The following is an 18,685-nucleotide window of genomic DNA, read 5'->3' on the forward strand; positions in this document are numbered from 1 at the left end:
GTCAACCCGTACGCGCCACCGTGAGCGCCAGCCGACCTCTCCTCCTTGCCGCCGTCGCCGCGCCGCCGTCCGGTCACCGCCGACCGTCGGACCGGGTGCGTTGGACGCGCAGCTCGCCGGCGCTCCGACCGGCGTCGGATTCCGGCCGGATGGTGGCCGGAATCCGGCCGAAAATCGCCTGGAAACGCGTTGTTCGTGAGGCGCCCACTGTTGGCCGGAAATCGGTGGGTTTCCGGCCAATCGGGGGCCGGAGACCGGCCGAGGTCGACGCGCCAGGCGACGGCGCGTCGACCCCGGCCGGTCTCCGGCCTCGATTTGGCCGGAAACCCGCCGATTTCCGGCCAACGGTGGGCACCAGCGGCTGACGGGCGATTTCGATCGGAATCGAGCGGATTCCGGCCGAATCGGGGCCGGAGACCGGCCGGGGTCGACGCGCCGTCGCCTGGCGCGTCGACCCCGACCGGTCTCCGGCCCCGATTCGGCCGGAATCCGTTCGATTCCGGCCGAAATCGCCCGTCAGCCGCTTTCCCCTGTTTCTGGCGGTTTTCGGCCGGATTCCGGCCACCATCCGGCCGGAATCCGACGCCGGTCGGAGCGCCGGCGAGCTGCGCGTCCAATGCACCCGGTCCGACGGTCGGCGGTGATCGGACGGCGGCACGGCGACGGCGGCAAGGAGGAGAGGTCGGCTGGCGCTCACGGTGGCGCGTACGGGTTGACGCCTAGCATAGCCGTTCTGCCTGTATGTATATATATATATATATAAAAGTATACCCTGTATCCTTGCCCTTGGCCTTTAATTCGTTCTTTCTTCTTTATGCGTGCACAGGTACGAAAAGTTGACGACTTTGCTGCATGCATGCAACGTGGAGCGACGAGTAAGGAGAAGAAAGATGTACGTGAACCGGCGGGTCCTTTTTTTAATAAATTAATAAAAAGTCTAATCGTTCTCCTCGTTGCAGTCCATAAGTCCATTTAAGGAGAGGCCGCCGGTTCAGCCCGACTAACCGGGTCAATGGGCCACCCAGCCCGTTGACCCAGGTTGGGTCTGGACCAGATCTAAATCGATGTGACATGTTAGAGGGGGGAGTGAATAGCGTGTCGTCACTTTTCAAAAATCGTTCGTTCTATCAAACAAAAACTTACAGTCGAATATTAGAAAACAAAACAAAGGAACACGCGGATTTACTTGGTTCCTAACCACCCATGGTTAATACGTCCAAGGCCTATGTACAGGAGGCGCCCGTCCACTAGTGGTCTCCTTTTCGAACCTTGTTCGGAGGCGAAGAAACCCATCCTACAGTCCAAAACTAAATTATAATAAATATAACATTAAAGCAGGATAAGTAAAGAAATTAAACCAAACTTCTTGATGCCGTTCTGGAAGTCTTGAGCGCCTTGCACTCCTCCTGGATCTTCCCCGATTGCAAGATCTTAGCTCCATTCGCGTTCTGAATCACCACTTGTAAGAAAGGACGACTTCTAGATCGATATGCTTCATTTGAGCACGTTCACCTTCTTTTATACTGCTCCTGAGTCGACTCCAGGCTTATCTGGGTCGACTCCAGTCGATGTGGCAGTAACTCTTCATCCTGCTCGTTATCCATTGTCTGAGTCGACTCCAGACTTATCTGAGTCGACTCCAGGCTCACTCGAGTCGACTCAAGCTACAGTTGAGTCGACTCCAAAGACACTTTTTGTAGAGCTCTGAAAGGGTTTCGAAACGCATTTGACCATGTCTCGTTCTGAGTCCCGAGTCAAAAGTTATGACCCGTTGAAGTCGGACTCCTCATGTGTTGCCCCTGCATCATGATTCCTGCAAGATAAGCATGCAAACAAAGCAACACATCCTACCCTTATTTTGTGGGTCTAACTTCAGATTTCTACCGAAATCCTAGGTTAGTCTGACGCCTACTGTTCCACTTCGGAAACGCGTCCTTACCCACTCCACTCTGAAGAATTTACCTTTGCCAACCAAGTCCTCCTGACTTGTTGGACTTTTGCTCGGTTCTGTCCTCAGCCCCTAGGATTTATGCTGCGGCTTGGTCCTCTCTGACCAGCCCAGACTTCTGCTGCAACTCGATCCTCCAGATCAGCCCAGACTTCTGCTGCGACTCGGTTCTCCAAACCAGTCCAGACTTCTGCTGCGACTCGATCCTCCAGACCTGCCCAAACTTCACCTAGTGCTTCGACTCTGCCAAGACTTCCGCCTGATCCTCCAAATCAGGACTTCCCTTTGCCTAGCCTACAACTAGGATTTTCTCTTGCCTAGCTTCACTTATCAGGACTTCCCTTGCCCGATCTTTCAGATTAGGACTTCCACTGCCTAGTCTAACCGACTAGGACTTCTCGCTAATCATCTGACTAGACTTCACTCACTTTCACACATCCAAACATCAAATCCTGTTTGGATCAACCCTTAGTCAAACTGATCAGACTTAGGTATATTATCAAACATCGAAATCTTAGGAAAGATCTAGTATTTTTTGCACCAATAATAAAAATATTTTAGACACTTCGTCCATTAGACTTTAAAAAAAGCGCCTATATTGACTTTTTAATTTTGACCAACTGAGACACCTTTCAACTGATACACCTTTGTGTTTAATAATATACCACAAAATTAGTGGGAAAGAAATCTTACTCTCAAGATATAATTGAATTGAAATTACGATAAAACAGATTTATTAAAGTGGATAAAGATTGAATTTCAACAAAGTTAAAAAAAACTTTTTCGTAATGATCAACTGTAACTTTTTCATAGATGATTATAAAATTAACCGTGTGAAATCATTAAGTGTGAAAGGAACCTTCTATATGCAATAACATAGAAGCTGACATTCCAGACTTGATATAGTTAATTAAGAGATTTTTAAGGATATGGACAATTATTACACTATCATATTGTAGAATTTTGAGGATATGGACAGTTAATTCCCTATCAAATTTTAGAATTTTGTGGATATGAACAGTTAGTATCCTATCGTATTGTAAAATATTCTTGCATTCCATACGTCAAAGGAAACCTTCTAATGCAGAACTTCGCTTCTCGTGTTTGAATCACTGAAACTACTGAGCTATCATATGGACTGTAATTTACTCTTCTGAATTTATTTTATCTTGATAATAGATGAAAAACTACTATGAGATAAACCGTAAAGTCTCCAATTCAATTGTGATATAGTTACTCTGGATCGTTCATAAACAAACGGCCAGCATTACATCAAAAGACTGAATAGTAGAGACATCTATGAGGTTCATGATGAAATCCTTAATTTTTGTAACCAATAAATTGAATAAGAACATGAATAAATATTTCAGAAGCAGATAGTGGAAAATTAATTTCTAAAATGAATGAAAAATTAATGTTTGAGATTGTTAGTAAGAACATGGTTCAGATTTATTCTTTTTAACTCTTGCTTCTATCTTTTTTTGTTTCTAATGATCAATATTTATTTACTATTTTCTAAAACAAAATTATTAATTTATATAACTACAATAAATCAAACACGATTAGCTTCTGATGCCAGCATCAACCAGTTAAACTGGCCAATCTGATCTGCTTTTTAAATACACTACCTTTAGCTTTATGTTAACAGCATTAGGAAACCATGTTTTCATATTCAGATCACAGAACAATGTTTATGAAGCAATGATAAAATAGCAATACTCTGCACATGAACAGCCATGTAAATTAGACAATTCACAGAAGGGAATTATGCATGTAAACCACGAGTGTCCATTAGAGCTGTAACCAAGATAATGAAAAAAAAAGGCACGCTCTATCAATTTTTAACAAGGACAAAAACCTTCTATCAGTAGGATTATAAAGGAGCATGATGTGAAATACCAATAATCAACCCTTACCAATTTTTCTCAATGTTCAACACCTTTATGCGATTAAGATTGACAAGAACTTTGTATGTGATGTAACCGCATAACAACATAGTCAAAAGCTTGTGTTACCTTTTACCAGGGTAATGGTTGCTCACGGTGGATGGGCTAGGAACATACCGAGAGGGTACATTGTCGGAACAAATTAATCCACGTTACTGATCTTGAAAGTCTCTGCTCTTCAAATAACCAGGGAACCACTTGAGTTCCGTTGTGTTTGTGATGGCATGAGGAGGATTCATATTTGACAGACAATGGAGAAAGCCCGATTAAAAATCAGCATATGATGTAAAGTTGCTTTTCAGAGGAAAGGACGCATGAACTTCGGGAAGCATAGATCCTGGAGGACCTGGCCAGTTTACAACACTAGATTCTGCCTGAGAAATGCCTGCAGTTGGATAGCTTGTTGAATTGGTGTGTGATGTAAAGTTTTGTTTTGGAGGAAAAGATGCATGAGCTTCAGGAAGCAGAGATCCTGGAGGACCTGGCCAATTCCTACCACCAGATTGGTCCAGCTGATAAATGGCAGAAATTCGATTGCTTAGTAAATCTGCAGTTGATGTAAAGTTGCTTTTTGGAGGAAAAGATGCATGAGCTTCAGGAAGCAGAGATCCTGGAGGACCTGGCCAATTCCTACCACCAGGTTGGTCCAGCTGATAAATGGCGGAAGTTCGATTGCTTAGTAAATCTGCAGTTGACGTAAAGTTGCTTTTTGGAGGAAAAGATGCATGAGCTTTGGGGAACATAGATCCTGGAGAAGCTGACCAATTCATAGCACCATGTTCCCCTTGAGAAGTGGCAGAAGTAGGATATGTTGAAAAATCTGCTGTCATAAAACTTTTTTTTGGAGGAAAAGATGCAGGAGCTTCAGGAAGCATAGATCCCGGAGGACCTGGCCAACTAATAGCTCCTTGTTCACCTTGAGAAATGGAAGAAGTTGGATAGCTTGAAGAATCAACTGCAAAACTGTTTTTTGGAGGAAAAGATGCATAAGCTTCGGGATGCATAGATCCTGGAGGACCTGGCCAACTCATAGCACATTGCTCACCTTGAGAAACGAAAGTTGGATAGCTTGAAGAATCAGCTGCCAAACTGTTTTTTGAAGGAAAATTTACATGAGTTTCAGGTAGAATAGATCCTGGAGGACCTGGCCAGCTCATAACACCTGGTACTCCCTGAGAAATTGCTGCAGTTGGATGGCTTGGTAGATTGCCAAAATTTGTTTGTTGTGTTATAATATTGGTATTGGTATTAGACAATCGATGATCTGCAACTTTGACTGAAAGAATCTTTCCACCTATGCTGTACCCATTCATATGAGCAACCGCTGCTGCAGAACAGGCAGGATCGGTGTAGTGGACGAAACCATATCCTTTGCTTAAACCAGTGGTCCTTTCCTTGATCACTACTGCCTTGGAGATGTATCCAAATTGTGAAAAAAGTTCTTTTAGTTTATCATCATCAACGAAATGTGGAAGATGGGCAACATATAAATTAGTCACATCAATCTTGTTTAAACACTTAATATTTGAAGATGCCAAAGCTTCAGATTGTTGATTGCCAACCAAGGTAGGACCATAACTAGGAACTTGGGGATGGATAAATGGGGAAGCTCCAAAACTACCCACTTCGGCGAGGAAATCGTCACTTTTGCTTGTTCCAGGATTTGAAGCAGTCAAAGGACAAGATGTGGTAGGATGCAACGTGCCTCCACAGATATCACATGGATATAGTGCTTTACAATTATAGTCATCTTTTCTAAGTGTTCCATTCAATGCCGCAAGCTCCCTCAGCTGATATTTCTTGTGTTCATTGATTGCTTCTTCCATAGGAACTAGCAGTTTTTCTACCATCTTGGCTGCAGCATTCAGTGACTCCTGGGTATCTGCCTCTATGTAGACATGTAAAGCATCATCCTCTGAGTTTTTTACAGTGTGCTTATTTTTCCGGGTTTTTCCTTCTTTGATACAACCTTTACCTCGCAACAAAATCTTAGCCCCTGTTTCCATCTCCATTTTTTTCTGTGTGTTTCCCCTGGGACCAAGTATAAGACCAACAAAATTGTAGTCAGGGAATTCCTCTACTGGTATATAGAGCTTCCTGAAAAGCTTTTTAGGACCGGCATCGAAAGCAGCATTCCCCTGAATCAGCCGTAACATGATCTCTTGCCGCCGCTTTATGAGCTTCTTTTGATGCTTAGCCTTGATTGGATCATTCAGAGAAGTTTGGTCGTCAACTGATACAATAGCATTCAATTTTTTGTTAATTATAACGAGCTCAGAGTTCAATTTCTCAGTTACTGGATCGCCGGAAGTACCACCTATGATATTTTTGACAAAATCTGGAAGGTTTGGAGGGTCTAACAATTTTGATTGGGAATCCTCAGTAGACCATCTTGTCCTTCGCTTTTTAGTTGTAGTATCTGGATTAGTACTGCATTCCACTCTGTAAGTTTCAGGGTCCTTATCCCATTTGCTGCGTTTTTTATCACCAAACCTGTGAGTGTTCTCTTTTCCTACCATACTGGTGGAAAAGGTGTGTATCTCTACATGTGAGTCCTCATTATGTTTTTGCCTGTTTTCCTCATACCCTTGGGATTTATCAGCTGATCTTCTCTCCTTATCTAAACAGGAAGGTCCAGAGCTCAACTTATGCTCTTCATCATCATGCTTCAAAGATGTCTGAGGTTCAAATCCTTCTGGAACATATTCACTGTGTACCTCAATGTCATCATCCACCTCCTCTTCTTCTTCTGGGTCACTTTCATATAGTTCTTCACCTTGTTCCTCACAAAGTACCTTCTTGTAAGGTTCTTCATCAGGATCTTCTTCAATAAGTTCTTCACAGGGTTCCTCTCCTTCACTGGACTCTTCATCAAGGTTTTGTTCATCACTCACTTCAATAAATTCCTCCTCGGAAGGAACTTCTTCTATCTCACTATCATTCTCCTGTTCGTGGCTCACATTCTCTTTGTTATATTCACTCTGTTTCCCCATATGCTTTGTGCAGGGTACCAGAAGTTCCAAATTGTTGTCTTACCAAATGAACACCACAGAGAATCACTAATTAACTACTGATACCAAAACTTGATTTCATTTAGCATAAACAGCAAATTAACAATCAGGACACAGGCAGATATACCATACATTCAAGTAATCATGATAATCTTGTAAAAAAATTTTTACTTGCTGATTCCAACTAACTAGGTTTTATCTAGCATAAACAGAAAATTAACAACCATTAGGACACAGAGACAGATATACCACACATTCAAGTAATAATGATAATCTCGTAAAAACTTCTGACCAACATTTATCGAAATTTCAATATTTAAAAATCTCCATCTAATCATCCAGGTTTCTTCACCAAGTTAATGGAACCCTAGGAATTTTAGGCCAGAGAGAAACAATATTCATATGTACGCGCATGAGATTAATCCAATAATCAAATTAAGCACACTGATATGGTAAAGAGAGAAAAGAAAGGCTAAAATGTTATAATTTCAAAAAATATTGTTTTTTTAGTAGAAATCAAATACTAGAATACAATCGGCATTCGGTACAGATTCCCTTTTTTCCTCTTTTTTAGATTATTGTCATAAGCATCCATCTGGGAAGGATATGAAATGCCACAGATTATTTGATGTATTGTTTTTCCAGAAGCAAAACAGCTAACAAAAAGGGACGAACACCAAAACTTTAATTGACCCTAAAATTTCCTACAAACCCAGCAACCGGAACGACTCCAACCATATCAAAAGCACTTCGGAGAAAACTAAGAAGTGAGAACGCAGGATTCACGAGCAACAAATAGGAAATAACCAAAAGCGCCCGACCGGATGAGCGAACCCTAGAAATCGAGCGAGCAGCAGAAAGGAGAAGATAAAGGATGGAACTGAGTGATCTCGGAGGAACCATACCAGAAGAGAAGAACTGAAGGTAGAATCGATCTAGAGCTCGCCACGGCTCGCCGTCCAGCGCTCGAAATCAACGGCACGAGCCGCAGACTGCGTGCAAGGAATAAATGGAGCTGGCCGACGGGGGTGAAACCTGATCGGATTGGACCCGGCTCAGAAAGCGGTCCGTGCCCGGCTCGGCCCGATTTGTTTGGTAACTTGGTTCAATCGATAGAGAAATCGCAGTCAAACCTGATTGGTCTCATCATTTGTTTCGCTGGTCAGGTTTTGAACCTGCTTGTCTAATACATTCTTCATTACCCCAAGCAAAGAGAATTATAATTAGGGATGAATAAAATGTCGATTAAATAGATATAATCGACTGAACCGATTAAATTGGAAAATTCAATTTGATCTCAGTTTTAAAATTTCAAATTTAATTAAATCAATTAAACTAAATTGATATAATCGACCACTATATCTAAATCGAACAATGACTATGCAACTCAATTGATAAATTGAACGACAACTATGCAACTCGATTGATAAACCAAACGACTCGACTAATAATGTCATCAATCAATTCATGTATGTCATCAAATTATCCCAATACATGATTGAGTTGATTGCTACGGAGCAAATTTGTTGAAGTGGATAAAGATTGAATTTCAACGAAACCGAGACAATACCCTCCTCATAATAACCAACTATAATTTTTTAATTTATCTCCTCACAGATAATCGTGAAATCAATCGTGTAGAACCATTAAAACAACGAATTTTACCTTTTGCTGAAATGTATATTATCAAATTGAATTGATAAAAAAATTCATTAATTAGTAACATATAGAATTAATCAATTTTATATCAATTAGATTTAATGAGCTTCTCTACACATTACTGTTTGCAAATTATACCAGAGTTGTTACTTACACCCTAAAATAGGAGCATAATACAGATGAACCCTTTTCGCCTATGAAATGAAGAGTGGACAATTATCAAACCAAAAAGAAAAAAAGAAGAAAGACAGCAAAATACAAAAGATTCAGGACAATCATTAATACTCTTTCAGTTGACTTTACTGGTACATGTTAAAATTGCAGTCTTCATTTGTTCTTTATCCAATGATGATTCCACAATTATCTGCAAAACATAATCGTGTTTCAAAGTGAAGAACTGTTAGGCAAAAGATAAGCATCGCAATTAAAAGAAATGAGTAGAAAAATAATTCAAGGATAAGAAAAGCGATATATTTAGGTAGTTGTGATACTTTTGAAGGAAAATATTTAGACATTAACAGCATTTTTTTTTTGTATTTGCTAAAGAGTGGAATAAATAGAGTAGAATATCAAGTTCAATGATGCAAAGGATCCATATAGCCGACTATGCTTAGTAGGATAAAGGCTTAGTTGTTATTGTTGTTGTTAAAGAGCCGAATAAGTTAGCTAGTAACGGATAGATGCGCCATGTTTTAATTTGTTTTATCTAATCCCAAATTCAAAAGTATAGATAGATCTAGAAAACATATCTAGAAGATGGTAGATGAAGCATATGCAAGATGTAGATTCTGACAAATTAATATGTATTAAACAAAAAAAAGAAGTGTATTTCTGTGCTTGTATGAGAGGTTGAAGATGATTACTGCTTGCTAATGTGATCAAAATAATGCTATTTTGCACTAAAATCTTTTCGAAACTAGGCTTTGTTTTGACTAAGAAGTTGTCCATATTTCAACATTTCCTGAAGTTATTAGATTGCAGCAGATGAAACTACAAGGCATCCTACAAAATTGATACCTCTTGGATCTTGTTTTCGAAACGAGCAAGCAATTTGTACTTGTTTCTGAACATGGAAGCCATATACACCTGAAAATAAATAAAAATAAAAATTATGTAATAAAGGTAGAGCAATGCAAGACATGTTACTGACTTAGCAAAATAAAAAGAAAAATTATGCTAATTAACCTGGAATGTCGGAGCTAAACCCAGGCTCTTGAAAAAACGGCCTTTAGAAACACTAGTTACTCCCTCAATCTTCTGCAACTCTTCTATGAGCAAATCCACATCAGCCCACTGAGCACAATTCAAATATGTTACAGTAAAAAGGTTATATTTTGAAGGAAAAAAAGAAGGAAAGGCTACTGACTATCTTGAATATATGTTCAAAATATATACAAATAGGCTAAGGAGTGAATAGAAAAGAACATTCAGAACATTATGATACAATCGACAAAAATAAGTTGATGCAGCAATAGTTCTATAGAAACTACTAATGAATATTCAAAATGAACTATGGACTGCTCTTATTATTGATGCTACCATGAAAATTTTCCAATTAAATAAGTCCTTATGTTGCATGTATCACAAATTCATGGACTAAACTGTTAAACAAATATGAATATTCAACTGAGATGATCAAGTAAAAAATTAGTATACTGAAACATTAACAAAAGATGGAAAAATTTAACACCTCAACATCAGCTTGTGTGGCTTCAAGTTTTCCACCCAAAGAAGTACCATCACCAATAACAGATTCCAAGGCCTCCATCAATGGATCTGGCTGAAAATGTCACGAGGAAGATGCTTGATAGTTATATCCAAACATATCTTATTGCATGAAACTCAGAATGTGGGCATGCATACCATTATGTCCCTCAAAGATAAAAAGATTCGTTCAAGAGTATAATCTAGTTGATGAACTTTTGCTTCCACAATCTGGGGGAAAAAATAGATATGTTAAAATTTCAGAAACTTTAAAGAGAATGAATCTTGTTAAATTATGCAGAATCTTTGCTCAATTTCATTAATCAAGGTGTGCATTACTTCTAGTATAATGGAGCATTCAATGCAAACAAAGACTTTTATTGGCATGCATCAATATAACCAAGTGCATCCTCACCTGATCTATTAACCACCCCACAAGGTTTGTTATTCAGTATTCACATACTAGAAAATGCCTGTTCAATTCATTGTATTCATCATCTTGTCAAACATTTTTATCCAATTATTTGGGCTAGCTACATTAATCCATTAAGCTACATGCAAATCTATATCATTAGTAATATTAAGATTAATTAAATTATTTTTTTGTTACATTAAATAATATTTTTCTATGGCCTCTCTTATCCTCTTACACCTTCAATTTTACCCTTTCGCCTTCCACTATAATAGAGTGAACTGTTCTAACTATAGAATTTCTTGGTTATCTTTAAATATGTCAATACCATCTCAACCTATTTTCTCCTATTTATTTTCTACTGGAGCTATGCTTACCTTCTCTTGAATATTAATATGATATTTTTCACTTTTTTACGATCCTCACACATCCACCTTAGCTTTCACATATATGTTTATTAAATTTATATGTTGCTTCTTAATAGTGTAGCACTCCAATCCATAAATTATGGTGGATTGTACCAGTCTTAATGGAATATTTGTTTTAGCCTAAAGAGGATATAAAGATATACTTGACTCTCCATTGTTTATCCTATTAACTAGAAAACGCTTGCTCAATTGATTCAAATGTTCATATTTGTGTGTGTTTGTTTGATGTAAGGCTACTATCATCTTTTCCATTCAATCATATTCTTGTCATGACACATTGGAACAACAGGATATACACATAGTCGTGGTAATGTTCCAAAATATTACACGTGATAGCTTATGTTTGAGAGACCAAACCTAAAACAAGATGTAATTGGCACAAAAGAATCGATTGGATGTTATTCTTGGGTATTATTGTTATGTGATGTAAGACTATTCAATACCCAACTGAGTACAGATTCATACTTACATGATGTTCTAAATTGAGTTGTTGCTTTAATGTTGACTACTTTATAAATTATCTACATTAAACAATCAATAAACACAGTCTGTATCAGATCACTAGCTATCTTCTTATTGATCATGTTTCAGAACTACATAACTGACAATCCAAAATAGTGCCATGATTTGATAACTTGATTAATGGCTATGCATTATCAACTCTGGTCATGGTAAAAATCAATGTTGTATAAGATCCCTGGTTATCTAGATTGTGTGAAGGCATACACGTACCACTATCTGTCTAGGCTGATGGTAAACCTACCACTAATCTAAGGAAAATATAGAACAATGACTTCACTATATAAATGTCTATCATGATACTGAAATCTTTATTTCAGTGCCAAACATCCATAATTCATGCCAAGAGATATTGATCAATAGCAATATTTTCTTCAATCTAATATCACTAGGAGTACGAGACCTCTATTAAAATGCATGAACTGGTACCACCACAGAATCCTTCTAAACAGATAAACCTATTCAAACTCCAACATAAAGTCATGTGAATTCTAGTCTAGCTACAACAAAACCATTTTGTAATGCCCATGGATGAAAAAAAGAAATTAAAGTATTACTTAGCATACATGTCCAAGTTCAATGTGTAACGATGGATATACAGTGTCATTCATTATGCATGGAGGAAAGTAATCATTTCCTTGCAGTACCTGCCCAACTTTATAGTATGAGGATGGATCTAAAGTTGCATCCCATGAAATTTCTGATTGGTGAACAAGGGCAGGTACTCCTTCAACCTATTGATGCCAAATCAGCTTTTCCTGTCAATGTAGATATTATTGCAAAATGGTACAGCAAAAGAATAGAGAGCACTGATTACCTCCACAAATATGCCAAAGTATGTAATTTTCTTGATCTGACATTTCACAACATCACCAATACTGAGTCTAGCCTGCACAAAGAACAATTAAGAATTATAAACTCAATATGGTTCCTTTATTGGTAGGTGAATATAGTGCTTCCATCACAGTGACAAACAGCCGTATCCACTGGCACTGTTTCATCAAATACTAAGAAAAGGAAAAAATAGTTTTCAACAAGAACAGGAAATTGCAAATCACATGGTTCTACCTGTCTATTCAATTGTGGCCATTTTCCATTTTGGCCATTTTAAGATTCTTTTTTTTTTTGGCCAGAACTACATCTAATTCCAAATACATAATAGAAATAAAGAAAAGAAGAACAAGTAAATCTCAATGGTTTACTATAAAGCATTGATGTCTGACCTTTTTACACTATAAACTAAACAAAACAGAAGAGGAAGAACCCTTTATCGTGCATATGATATTTGTTCACTTTTTTCCCTTTCCAGCTTTATTCTTCATAGGTTTACTATAATCCATTATCCAAGCCAAACAGATCTGGCAGCTTTGATGCCCAACTATCTACTGTTGAGAACTTTTGCTCGTAGTCTTCTTGCACATACCAGGCTAAAAGAAAACTAGAAATGGGTTCTGTACCAGAATGAATTTAGCATAAAGAAGTGACCTAATCAAATATAACTGTCTAAGACTATCTGCCAGCTGGAATCTGAAAAACTTCAGTACATGCTCCAAAGCATCTGGCTATATATAACATGGTTTCTAACGAAAAAGAAAGTGTGATAGCAATTACATAAGCATAGCAAGTTAGCAACATACCATAAGACTTCTCTTTTTCTCAATCAATTCTTCCTTTTCTTTTGGCCTCCCAGAGAACATTATTTTTCTGGATTTTCTATCAGCCAGAATTACTGAACCTTTAAGTCTCTGCATTCATACATTGGTCTTCACTAAGTTGCAAGTAATGAAGTTAGCATATCAAGAATGTAAAGATGAAGCATGTCTTTCAACCTGACCGATAAAAGATGATAGGAACTTGGTTTTTTCAAGGTTGTATGCTTCAAGAAGTTCTTCAAATTTTTCTTGTGATGGTGACACTTCAGTTTTTTTATAAGATTCTTGAGATGTAGGCTCCAATTCAAGGTTTTTATTGCTAACATCAAAACTGCCCACAATGCTCAGATTCTGCCTGTATAAGGAGGGATCCACCCCCTTTTTCCTTAACCATGATTCAAAAGCTAAGAATTTCCATTTGGCACCAAGATGTCTGTAAGGTAAGAAACCAAGCAAAGATCCAAATGATACCTAGGAACCATGAGAAAATGAGAAATATGAAATCAGTATATGATGAAAAATGATTTTTTGAAAAAGACACATGGATTCACAGAGTTCAAGCAAACTGACAACAAAACCTCTGCTGCTACAACTAATCAATTCCACTTCAGCTTTTTCTCCACTATGCAGTAAGTATTCTGCCCTTTTCCAGTCACTTTCCTGCAATTTTCCATTTAAATGTAAGACAACTCTTCCAATAGTATTCTGAAAGTAGTTTGTAAACCAAACTGCATGACATTAATCGTGAAATCACATTTATTAACATGCTCAATACTTCAGCCATAATGACGAAAAATCAACAAAGAGTACCTCTTGATCTGCTGATATAACAGTCTCAGTTCCAGCAGTGAAGACATGTTCATCAAGCTGCAAAGCAACTTTCTCCCCTCTATATGGAGGTAGCATCCCTTCTGTGGATGTGTCCAGCCTAAAGGTTTGCAACGTATCAATTAAAATAGTACCACTTTTTTTTCTAACAATCAATGTCATAGGGGAAGGCAAAAAGCAGATGATCAAGATTTAGAAATCAGAAACTCCAAACATGCAAAGCATCTCTCTAGCTCCTACAACAACAATCCGACTATCAAAAGTTAGCAATTAAGTGATGCAAAACCATGCAGGAAGGGGGAAAACATAGCAATCCACAAAAGTATTCTGTAGTCCTCTCTAATTTTTATATATTATCAAGCAGATAAAGGTGCACAACTAGAGGATAGATGCCATGAGTTCTAGAATCATTTCTCAAATGGACAATCTATCTGAAAGTGGCAGAAAACAACTATACTTGCATAGGATAGCAATCCAAGACAACCAGATAAAAACATCAGACCATACAAATATACTCTTTGTGATAAAATTGTAGCAATGTTAAGAAGTCTTCCATGGTTGAGATACACTTGAATAAGTAGGTATACCAGACAACCAGATAGCAAACATCAAATCATATAGATGTGCTTTTCATAATAAAACTGTATCAATGCCAAGAAGTCTCCCATAGTTGAAATATGCTGAAAGCGAAGTACCTCTGAGGCTTCCCTAACAGGGAAGCATGTCTAGATGTTGATGAAGCAACAGACACTTTGGAAGCACTTTGGTTAGGTGGCTGTGATCCTAAAAAATTTGAATGCTATATAAACACTAACTAAATTTTAACAACGGAAATAAGGCTTCCTATCACATTACCTGTGACCACACCATCATCATCAAGCTTAGGAAAGATAGATTTGGCATCATGGTTGCCATATAAGTGCTCTTCATCCTTATTATTCTCCACAGGTAGTCCCGACTTGATTAACTGAAGTTCATCTGAGCTTGTCACACTGCTAATTGCATTGAGATCATCAGACATCTCTCCCTTGTTTGAGATCTCTGTATCACTATCAGAGCCCCTCACTTCATCAAGACTAGTTTGAAAAGAATCTCCAGCAGAAACTTTCTGTTGTGTGGATTCAAAATTTGGTTTGACAACCTCCGGCTTCCTTAAAAGAGATATATTACTTACATCTTCACTAGATGGCTTTCTCATTTTCAAGAATACATTTGGTTCAATTCTGAACTTTGAGTTAATTTCAAAGTCATCATCCTGGGTGACATAGGGCTTCCGCAAAGAAATGTTGGGAGGTTCACTCCTGTCAACATTATTTCCTCTAATTTGGTTTGGCTGTGTCTGTGCCTGTATGGAACCCTCAGAGGATTTCATGGCTTTAGGTCTTCTGCTCATAGTTGGACGAGACAGATTTATGCTACTATCCTTTACATTTTTTGGATTCTTCTGGTAAGATGTATCAGGCTTCTTGGGTGGCCGCAGTTCCTCCACTATCACATCTGATGGGATATTCAGTGCGTAATCACCCATTTTACCTTTACCTTTGTTCTTATAGAAAGATTTTTCAACATCAAGATAAGAGACATTTGGATCCAATTTCCGCGCCATTATCTACAAGCCAGGTGTTCAAGCATCATATTTTTCAGCCAATGAAATGCAAGGGCAATTGTAAAGAATATAGAAACAGTAAGGTAGTTTTTACTAAAAAATCAATTGCCACCTTTGGGAGGTGATACAATCATATAATATGGGTAATCACCTATTTGGTTCCTTTCTTAACAGAACCCAATGATACAAGATCACACTTTGCTCACATGTTACAATTCTTATATTTAGACTTCTCTATATTTCTAGCATATTTATAAATTCTAATATGATGCTGTCACTATTAAATGAAATTTTGATTAGATCAATTAAAGAATAGAACTGAAAACTTCTACCCAACTTGATTTAATACCAATTTGAGAAACATTGCCTAAAGTCACGATGCCTTTATATATTTAAAATTGTTTACACATATATAACTATATGGATTTGCTATATAAACAATGCTAAAGTTGAAAATATGTGTGTTATAATGTATCTGTTTAGTTCCACATGAATATTATGTCATTAGGTTTTATGTCAGAGGCCAACATATATCTGTGTAATTATTTTCTTTTTGTAATAATAATACAATTTTATCCCTCTCTTTGAAGGAAAGAAAGTCCTCTCTTAGAGTTAGAGTATCTTCCTCAATCCTCTTAGGAGGCCATGGATTTATTAAGATGATGTAGCCTCCCTCCCCTCCATCCCTCCTCTTGACTCTTTTTCTTCCTATTGCTCTCGTCCCCCTTTCCCTTGCATCTAGATCCAACACCTCAACATTGTGCTCATCACCTTGTCCATTAAGGATCCACAACATACTTCTCCCGTCTTCACTCCACGCCTTCAACAGCACCTCAAAAACTGACAACCTAGATTTGTTTTGTTGCTCTATCCCCTGATGCATTGATACACCAACTCTACACAGGTCTCATTGCTCTATTGCACCGACACAAAAAAAAAGAAGCATGGTTCTCACTACCCTGACACATATGAAAATTAGATCAATTAAACCCAGATTTGGGACATTATTTCAACCAAAGAACATATGATGTTAACACATCTTTTTCTCCAATAGTAATCAAGTTCATTATATCTTGATTGTATGTTGACCTATTTCATCTATTCATTCTTAACGCTATTACAATGCCCTAAATCAATTCATTGATAATGTCTTGTTTAGAAAGTCTTGGGTAACAATAAAAATACTGTCATGTGACTTTGATGTCACGGATTTAAATCGCGGAAATAGTCGTTTGCAAAATGCAAAGTAAGACTGTGTATAATAGATCCAATATGGTCAGACCCTTCCCTGGGACCCTGCACTGGCAGCAGCTTCGTGCACCGGATTGTCTTTGTTTTTTTTTATAATGTCTTGTTTGAAGTTGCGCATTGACCTTCAAAATCCTAACCATCTTACTGTTGACTAACTCTCTCTATCATATTCGCCCTTCTACTCTAGCTTCTTGAACGTTGGCAGTCCCTCCACCTACTAGATGACCACTTTCCAGCACAACCGCCACCAAGCCTGAAGTGTCAGCTCACACTTAGGGGATACATCAGCAAAACAAACAAGGCAAGAGTCTGCACGTTGATGCTAAGAGCAATAACAGTAAGGTACATGAGTGGTTAATCCAAGATAACATTGACTAAGACCATATGAGAATGAAAACACAAGTAAAGCTGTGGAATTCATCCCCTTAGCGCTCCCACAATAGACCATTATTTATTTGATTATTTCTTGGAATTTATCAATCTCTCCTTGTCATCTTAATCAATTTTATCTCATTTTATCAAACTTCAACGCCTAAATGCTTTCGCATAGTAACTTATTTTATCTCCCCTAGTAATCCTTCCTCAGGCTCAACACGTTATGTTGATACACCAACAGGCTTTATATGTTTTTGCATGGTTAAATGTAATACAATCATATAAACCATATGGCTAGGAAAGATGCACAATTTGTTCACACTCCAATTTCCAAAAGAGAAATATTTTCTAAGTTTCTCTTCCGTGCAAATACAATTGTCAATCTTTTTCCCTGCCAAACGCTAGGAACATTCTATTTTTGTTTGATCCACAAGTAGTTTTTTCTTCCATGCAAATAAAATCTTCACTGCTACGAAAACACTAGAAACATTCTGTGTTCTTTAACCAAACATACAGTACCTCAGAGAAAGCAAAGGTTAATGGCTCCCTAGCCACTAAAATCTCCCAAGCCAGTTTCAATTGCTCAAACAAAACCAGATTCTAAAAGACTTCATTGGATCATTATTTTTTTTTTACCTTGGCTAGAGTTAGCTTAGGGTCCTCGCCTAGAAGGCGCCCGAACTTGAGCTCCATCATGTCCCACTTATTGAGCTCGGGGCGATCCTTAGGTGACGCACAGCAAAGGACTGGGGCATGCCCATAGCGACCGCTTACTCTCTTGGCTCGAGACGGAAAGCAGAATGGGAGGACAGAGCCGCCGACGCCGTTAAGGCGGACGCTGAAGGCGTTGAAGGCTTCCATGACGGAGGCCTCCGTCGGGGGAAGATGCCGATGCAAACCCTGGCGCAGTCGACGGAGGAGGAATCGCTTGGAACGGGAAGGAAGAACGGAGCAAGATGAGAGGGAACGAGGAAGCGGGCTTCTATCATTTATCAGATAGGCTTATTGCCTTATTGAACACAAGTTTCATTTTGCCCCTCTTAGTTTTGGTTTTCGGTTTCTAAATATGCTAGCAAACTTCCGAGGACAAAAATCTAAAAAGGCCTGTAATTTTGATTAGTATTATTACCAAGGTCCCCTTTAAAAAAGTAATTCTTTCGTTTTCCAAATTCAATTTCAAATATTATTATGAGCGCGACTTATTTTTTAAAATCAATTTGTTTGAGTGAAACAATAAAAGTCAGAAAAAAACTTTAAAAATTGTTAGAAAATTGTCCATTTAATTTTATTTCTTTTTATAAGTCCATCAATTTCTAAAAAAGAAAGTTGTCTCATTTTCTTAAAAT

General features: G+C 38.2%; 2 protein-coding genes across 2 annotated transcripts; both read right to left on the reverse strand.

Annotated features, from left to right (window-relative positions):
• Positions 1-3,731: 3,731 nt before the first annotated feature.
• Positions 3,732-7,869, reverse strand: LOC141812641 (uncharacterized). The gene is made up of 2 exons (XM_074700657.1): positions 7,811-7,869; positions 3,732-6,925 (listed from the first exon to the last, which is right to left on the reverse strand). Exon 2 carries the CDS (start codon positions 6,885-6,887, stop codon positions 4,161-4,163), a length of 2,727 nt encoding a protein of 908 aa, XP_074556758.1. The 5' UTR covers positions 6,888-6,925; positions 7,811-7,869; the 3' UTR covers positions 3,732-4,160.
• An 819-nt stretch (positions 7,870-8,688) lies between these two features.
• LOC141836934 (uncharacterized) lies at positions 8,689-18,291 on the reverse strand. The gene is made up of 14 exons (XM_074724412.1): positions 17,976-18,291; positions 14,963-15,716; positions 14,803-14,890; positions 14,090-14,207; positions 13,850-13,939; positions 13,457-13,750; positions 13,265-13,372; positions 12,445-12,516; positions 12,275-12,361; positions 10,428-10,499; positions 10,255-10,344; positions 9,750-9,857; positions 9,582-9,650; positions 8,689-8,928 (listed from the first exon to the last, which is right to left on the reverse strand). Exons 1-14 carry the CDS (start codon positions 18,198-18,200, stop codon positions 8,854-8,856), a joined length of 2,250 nt encoding a protein of 749 aa, XP_074580513.1. The 5' UTR covers positions 18,201-18,291; the 3' UTR covers positions 8,689-8,853.
• Positions 18,292-18,685: the final 394 nt, after the last annotated feature.

This window comes from Curcuma longa, chromosome 1, assembly GCF_044706935.1.
Source record: "Curcuma longa cultivar G26 ecotype Majalengka, Jawa Barat chromosome 1, ITB_CL_G26_1.1, whole genome shotgun sequence".
Classification (NCBI taxonomy): Eukaryota; Viridiplantae; Streptophyta; class Magnoliopsida; order Zingiberales; family Zingiberaceae; genus Curcuma; species Curcuma longa.